Here is a 7,489-nt window from a genome sequence, read left to right on the forward strand (position 1 = left end):
TATTGCTATTATCTTGTGTCTCTCACCATTTAGGATGTATCCATCCTTGCAGCTTGCCCCCACTCAGTAAACGCTAAAGAACACAACCTCACCCCCAGCTCATTCCTTCTCCACATTACCCCCATCCCCTTCCCTCCACCATCTCTCCAGCCAATCAGGGGCCTTGATTCCTCTGGGCCAATGGGATGGCTTGGAGGTGATGTCATGCAGTAATAGCTGGTTGTGGTGCTGATGCTGCTGAGAGAGGAGCCCAAACAGCAGCAGAACGACAGAGAAAGAGGGAAAGAAAGAAAGAGAGATAAAGAAATCAAAGGAGAGTACCACCAACATTGCTCAGCACAGGGTGAGTCCATCTAAACTACTGAAACAACAAACAAAAATATGAGATGTTGCATCCAGGATATAGTCCTATTATATTCATTTCAAAGCTGTTTTCTTGTATATTTTCCTAATTTAAGTGTGTATGTTGTGCATTCTCTAAAGATTGTTCTGTTTCATATCTGAAAAGACTTTAGCCACAGAAAACAGAGTGTATGCATGGGATGCCTCTCTGCCACGTATGACGGACATTCTCTGTGCAGCATTGACTATGACATCACCAGAGTTGCACAGGGAGTTTACCTCACCTCAGTTGTTCAAGTGTGTGCATGTGCACCGTGTCTGGCTGCACAGATTATCCACAGATAGGTTGAAATGTAGTGAAACAGCAAGAAACAGTCTGTCCCAGATGATTTTGTAAAGTGACTTTGGTTCACAGACATGCAGTTTATGCAATTCATACAGTGTGGGTTACTTATTATGCATTTATTACAAAATGCTTTACTTGTTGAAGAAATAGCTTAAAGTGAGAAAGAAGATGTTGATGATCAGTACAAGATGACTATGAGATGACTTTGGTTATGCAATGAGGAGATTGTGAGTCTAAGATTAGGATCGAGATATCAGTGGTAACTATGGGATTCCTTTTTATTGTGATTGACTGGTGATAATGAAATCTGTACGATGTGTATATTCATCTACTCTGTGGGAAGAAGTGGCTTTGTGCGTGTGTGTGTGTGTGTGTGTGTGTGTGTGTGTGTGTGTGCGCAGACGTGTGTGTGTGTGTGTGTGTTGGTGTTGTGTGGGTGTGTGGTTGTGCTGATGTGATGGTGCGGTGTACGCGAGTGTTGGTGTGCTAGGTATAAGTGCTCGTGGGCCTTTGGTTCCCTCCTACTCCTCCTACTCTCTCCCTGTGTGGTGCCTTCCTGTTCTTTCAACACGGCATGAATACTCACTCAGAAATATTGAGGAAACAAAATAACAGGCAACAAGACACCTCATAGAGAAAGGAAGCCACTGTTGAATTCAAGTAGGTGAAGGATTGAATATAGTGCAGACTCTTTCTCCAGTCAAGCCTCACAGTAGGCAGGTTCAACAACAGAAATGTTCAATATGGAACAGTAGTCCTGCAGTTAGTCATGACTGAAGGTTTTGAGTATATACGGGGAATGTATTGTGTGGCCTAGTGGCCTAGCTACTGTTGCGAGGTAGCTTTGTGTAAGTGTGTGAGATTAGGGGCCAGTGAGAAAGGAGTGGATGGAGAGAAAGAGAGAGAAGAGAAAAGCAAAGAAAGTGCGAGAGAAATATTCAGATTCTCTGTGGGTGGATTCTTTTGTTGTCTTTGTGGTGAAGTGAATAGACCACAATTGAGTCACAGCGATTGCTTGAAGATCAGGAGCTTACACAAATGGAAAGATTATTATGATGTTATTATCAAGTATCTATTTTTCTCTCCCTCCATCACTTTCTCCTTTTTGCTGTAGACAATAAGGCCTGTATGTTATGTGAGCAGGCTAGACAGGCCCTGCCTTGTTTAATTATATAACAAAAGTGTTCCATCATGCTCTGATAATGTGTGATCTGTCCACCTGATTATCACGAGGAGAGAGAGCTTAGTGGTTAGGTCACTTCTGCAGCAGAATGCAGATGGTGCTCTCACCCAATCTCCATCCTCCTCTCTATCTCTTCCTCACCCCTCCCTCTCTCTTTTTGTGACAAGCGTAAGGGCTCAAATGCTCTCTATGAGTGGGTCTGAATAAAGGCTTTACAGTAGTTCACAATGGTCAGTTTTATTGTAATGGGAATGGAATTCTGTTTCTGTACAGGGATTTAACATGTGTTTGCAGATTGCAGGGTCTGATGTTAATCAACTTTTTTTGTCTCCCTTTTAGGACTATCTGATTCACCACAGTGTCTTTAGAAGATAACAAGAGGCAGAATGACTCTCGCAGGTAATGTATGTGTGTTTGCATGTGTGTGAGAGGGAGAGGGAGAGGGAGAGGGAGAGGGAGAGGGAGAGGGAGAGGAGAGGGAGAGGGAGAGGGAGAGGGAGAGGAGAGGGAGAGGGAGAGGGAGAGGGAGAGGGAGAGGGAGATTCATGCTAATGGTCTTATCTCCCCTGCAGCCTACAGAGACAAGATACGGGAGCTCCCTCTAGTGTCCATCTTCTGTTTCCTGCATCCTACCTGAAGCCAAAGAGAAGCCCACCAAGAAAGGCAAATAGCTTTACACAATTTTACCACAATCTACCTGCAACACACCATAGAAGCCATTTCATTCAATGAGCCAGCAATCAGCTTACTATAATTATTGTTTTTTGATGCAGCTACACAAATGGCACCCCGCCCCCTCATTGGTATTCTATTTCCTTTGGGTCCTTCCTTTATACAATGTCACACTTTTCTTAATCTCTGCCCCCTAATCTCTGCCCTCCCTGCAGATGTGGTGGACCTGAATCTGTGCATCATCAGGGACATGGAGGTGATTGAGCTGAACAAGAGAAGGTCCGGCCAGGCCTTCGAGGTCATCCTGAAGCCACCCTCATTCGACGGGGGTCCGAACACCCTCGCCATCACACCCCCACGCAGGGAGCCCTCCCTGGAGGAGATCCAGAGGAAGCTGGATGCCGCGGAAGAGAGGAGAAAGGTGAGGGGTCAAAGGTCAGGGGTCAGAAAGGAAAGGAAAGAAAGACAGACAGACAGAAAGACAGCATTGACTGTTTCTAGATTGGTATGGTGGAATGCTCACAGAATGTTGGTCAGAATTGTCTGTTCCCAGTTTGTTGGGGTAGAGATGGAAGTTCGTGAAGTGTTAATTGGGACTGCTTTGTTTTATCGAAGGGATAGGGATTGTGGTGGGGCTCTCTGCCCACTCTGGTCTCTGTTTATCCACTCACCCCTCTCTCTTCCACCCCTCTATCACCCCCTAGTGCCAGGAGGCTGAGTTGCTGAAGCACTTGGCAGAAAAGCGGGAACATGAGCGTGAGGTGGCCCAGAAGGCCCTGGAGGAACACAACAACTTCATTCGGCTGGCCAAGGAACGCATGGAGCTGCGCATGGAGCACAACAAGGAGAAACGGGAGGCACACCTGGCCGCCATGCTGGAACGCCTGCAGGAGAAGGTAGAGTTACACTCAGCTGATACCCAAGGCAGGATTGGGGTCCATTCCATTTCAATTCACTCAATACAGGAAGTGCATTGATGAACATTGAAATGGAATTAACCCCAACCCTAACTCTATCTCCTTTGTCTTTTGTTTGTTTTTCATCTGTCATGGATAATATCATCAATATTCTGTCAGAATAGTTCTATTTGGTTAAGATATTTTCTTTTTTGTGATGTTAAAGTTCAGAGTGCTGTGTATTACCTCTATGTAATGTAGCTGGTTTGAGAAACAATCAAGACACATTTGAGATACGCTCTACTGACGAGTCATCCATAGAATATCATTACCTCTGACCATTATTTTGTTGATATGAAACGGACGGGAAGTCTAAAGAGTGGTGTCTGTGTTTCTCTCTTTCAGGACAAGCACGCTGTGGAGGTGAGGAAAAACAGAGAGCACAAGGAGGAGAGCGGGTAGAGAGAGATGGAGACAAAGAAAGAGAGCCCGTGGTGCCTCTGTTTTGTTGCGTGAGAATAGGAGGGAAGAGAAGAGACAAAATAAAGAGACTAGATTCTTAAAATGGACATGGGATTTGTTTGACAGACGAGAATCCACAATGATGGAGTTGAAGTAGGAGAAGTGCACACAAGGCGGTTTCCTGGAGAGACAGAAAATCAAGTTGTAGTTTTGTATTGCGCTTGAGTGTAGTGGAGTATAAGAGCACTATGCATCATTTAGTAGCTAATTACACCTTCTGTAGGCTTGGTATTTATAATATACTTTGAACACATCCTTATTTGCAAGAAATCTTAACATAACTTACCCTTTTATAGTTCTGGTCATTAAAATCACTGACACATATACTTCCATTTAAAGCATTCTACACGTCATGTTTGTTACACTTTTCACCACTTTTTGGCATGTTAGCTTATGTACAGCACATAAATAGTCATTGAATGGGATACTGATGCTACCGGCTTCGCAATTTATATCTTTTTCAAATAGGAAAGCTCCTTGATCTGAAGTGTTAATTATCTCCATCTTTATTCTGTAGTCAATGGCTGTTGTGTTTCACTGTGGTGTGTAGTGTAGTGTTAATTGTGCACGTCTAGTTTCTTTGGTGTTTCTTCAGACATAGTAGATTTGATTATTAGGGGAATAGACTGTTTGCACTAATATGTACCAGTTACAGATGTATGCGATGTATCACTCAATATCAATTTAAAAAAGTACAACATCTGTATAAGAGACCCTTGTTGTTTGTATGCTTACTTACATGTGCACTAGTCACCTGTGTGCGCTTGTGTCTTATCTAACTGTCCTATCTCTGAACTCTGTGTTGTAGGTTTCATGACGGCCTGATCACAACACGAGCTGAACTTATTTTGGAAGCCATTTTGAAGGGCGTTCGCCAGCCTGTTCAGACTGTAGCCCTCTGGGTTCAGTCGTTTGGAGAAATGACTGAGACTATGAGATTCTAATGATGACACATGAGAGAGGTGGTTAAGTCAACGACTGAAGCGGATTGGTCAGTGTGCCCTGTTTTAGGAACTGATCAGTACAACAAAAAAGATATTAAAAGATCGAGCTGAAACATATGACAAAGGATGATGTCATTGCTACCTTCTTCAGTGTTCTGCTCAGGATTCTCTCTGTGCTTTGCTGACGTGCCAACAGTGCCAACGGTGGGTCTGAGTGTGAGTGTGAGTGTTTCCGTTAAGGATGAGCGTGAGCATGAGTGTGTATAGTTCAGTAAAAACACTTTGATATCACACATTTTGCTTTGAGCTCACACCTGCAGGCAAGGTTTTAATTTAAATGTCCTTATGAGTTTGGTTTGTAAACTTGAGTCTGTTGGAGCCAAAATCATTGTAAATCTACTGAAGCGAATGGAGGTCAGGGAATGATGTGGCTGCTTGTTGATGTACAGAAATGATGCTCTATTTTAGATGCCAAAAGAGAATTAAAGGAGTTCTGTTTTGAATTGATCATGTGAATTTCTTTATTCAATAAATACCAAAATATCATCCAATACATTAAATAACCCCAAAATAAATAGAACCACATACTGAATAAATACATAATTAATTTTGTGCTTTAAAGCTCAATAGAAAATATATCCATATTTGATTATTCAAATTGATCTTTCAATGACATAGAGCCAAAGCTCCATAAAACGAACACACAAATACTTTCAATGAATGTGGGGATCAAACCTACAACCTTGGTATTGCCAACACTCACGGCCCAACCAGCTGCACCGCCAGGCTTGACCTCACCACACTGATATCATTACTGTTGGTGCTCAATGCTAGGCCTGACACAGGTGCAGCCCACCGCGATGATCTTTGACTCCAGCTGGTAGTAGTATCTGTCCACGCTCCCCATCACCTTCCTCAGGACCAGGATCTGGTGGTAAATGGGTTTGGACTCCAGGCTCCTGTCCTCCTTACCCGCGACGTTCAGACAGCCCTCCAGAGAGCACCTGACCTCTGAGATGGTATGGGGAAAGCGGGACTCATCATAGGTGGTGCTGGAGAGACAGAGAGAGAGGAGATAGAAAGAGAAGGGGAGAGGACGATATTAGAGATCACAATGAATTCAACAGAGTACAGCTGAGAATTCAGACTTTTTTAAAGCAAGCTTCCTAAAGGTATGAAAGGTATATAGCATTTTCCAATTTTATTTTATTCCTTACTCTGTAATTGTTCTTAGGTATTTTGAAAGGCTCAAATAAAATGTATTATTATTATTATTTTGAAAGGCATATAAAAATATATATTTAAAAAAAAAAATTGTCTGTGTGTATTGTGGTATTTCTATTGTGTCTATGTAAGCTCGTTGCAGGTCCTCACTTGGTAGTCCATGGGGAGATCGAGTGGTTCCCAATGGATCTGACGGGACGGGAAGGAATCAAGTTGCTCGGGTCCAGGTGCAGGGGGACAGTTATTGTGTTTGGAGCTGAAGGCTCTACAGGCTTCTTGTGTCCCTGAAGGTTGTTCTGTGAGCGTCTCCCTGTCATCCCTGGATGGACATGGGGGGCTGCCTCTGCACCCATCATCATCATCACCAACAACCCCATTAAACACAGCACCTGAGGAACAGAGGGACTGTTGGTGGCCTGGTATCACCTCTGAATGTAGGCATATATAGGACAGTTCTGCTAAATTTGTTGCTAAATATGTTTGCTGATTTACACTATGAGCCAGGCAAATTCAACAGCAAAACATAAAACATCATCTTTACTCTGCTATGAACCCATTAAGGGAAAATGGATAATCAAAATGACAGAACTGAACTTTAAAACAATTTCAACTTCTTGCTCAGCAGATACAGACACCAGTGGCAAACTCCGCTGATATCTTGAAGATACTCAAGTAATCACTTACCATCAAAAAGTGTACGTTTGAAGTAGAACTCATGATTTGTTTGTTAGTCTTGTCGTCCTCAGTGGAAGGTCGTTGCTGTGTTGTAGTCTTGGTCTGGTTGTCTGGTGGTCTGGTTGTCTGGTTGTCTGGTGGTCTGGTGGTCTGGTGGTCTGGTTGTCTGGTGGTCTGGTGGTCTGGTTGTCTGGTTGTCTGACAGTGTTCTGCTCGTCTTTTTCTGCTGCTGTGTTCTGGTTCTGTTCAAGTTGTCTGAGGTGATGCTGTAGGTTTTATACTGTAGTGGCTGTGTGCCTACTCAGAAGTTTCACTTCCTGTGATGCTGCGATTGCCTTTCATCCTCTGCTTAATGCTTACTAGCTAACCACACAGCGTGAAAAGTAGTGCACGTAGTTACTGCTGTCATCTATGGAAATCTTGGTAACACTTTACTTGACACCCACCGTCATAAAACGTTATGGCACTGTTGTAACCATGTCATAATATGTCATAACAGCTGACATAACTTGTAATAAACTGTTTTAATATGTTCATAATACTGTCATGACACAGATCTTTAGACCTGTTGTGACATACTGTATATTGCGTTATTTTATGACTGGTTATGACACAAACCTACATAAGAGTGTCAAAACCAACAAAACCTACCACACAAGGCAAAACATTGCTTTACACCATAGCC

At 43.1% G+C, this 7,489-nt stretch overlaps 2 protein-coding genes across 2 annotated transcripts; one reads left to right on the plus strand and one right to left on the minus strand.

The window, feature by feature from the left end:
- Window positions 1–245: 245 nt before the first annotated feature.
- stmn4l (stathmin-like 4, like) lies at window positions 246–5,412 on the plus strand. Its single transcript, XM_023994231.2, is given in 8 exon segments — window positions 246–343; window positions 2,211–2,270; window positions 2,444–2,490; window positions 2,492–2,534; window positions 2,759–2,964; window positions 3,248–3,439; window positions 3,845–3,862; window positions 4,770–5,412. Coding segments are annotated over 7 exon segments (528 nt in total). The 5' UTR covers window positions 246–343; window positions 2,211–2,257; the 3' UTR covers window positions 4,779–5,412.
- Window positions 5,413–5,512: 100 nt separating this feature from the next.
- Window positions 5,513–7,040, minus strand: il17a/f1 (interleukin 17a/f1). The gene is made up of 3 exons (XM_023994232.2): window positions 6,814–7,040; window positions 6,280–6,518; window positions 5,513–5,957 (listed from the first exon to the last, which is right to left on the minus strand). Exons 1-3 carry the CDS (start codon window positions 6,844–6,846, stop codon window positions 5,717–5,719), a joined length of 513 nt encoding a protein of 170 aa, XP_023850000.1. The 5' UTR covers window positions 6,847–7,040; the 3' UTR covers window positions 5,513–5,716.
- Window positions 7,041–7,489: the final 449 nt, after the last annotated feature.

The sequence above is a fragment of the Salvelinus sp. IW2-2015 genome, linkage group LG9, assembly GCF_002910315.2.
Source record: "Salvelinus sp. IW2-2015 linkage group LG9, ASM291031v2, whole genome shotgun sequence".
NCBI lineage: Eukaryota > Metazoa > Chordata > Actinopteri > Salmoniformes > Salmonidae > Salvelinus > Salvelinus sp. IW2-2015.

Excerpts from the sequence above, each read along its gene's own strand:
- il17a/f1 (XM_023994232.2), bottom strand. The coding sequence starts at position 6,846 with ATGAGTTCTACTTCAAACGTACACTTTTTGATG. Across the intron at positions 6,519-6,813 it reads CAAACGTACACTTTTTGATG|GTGCTGTGTTTAATGGGGTT; the intron begins GTAAGTGATTAC and ends TCTGTTCCTCAG. Across the intron at positions 5,958-6,279 it reads ATCTCCCCATGGACTACCAA|CACCACCTATGATGAGTCCC; the intron begins GTGAGGACCTGC and ends CTGTCTCTCCAG.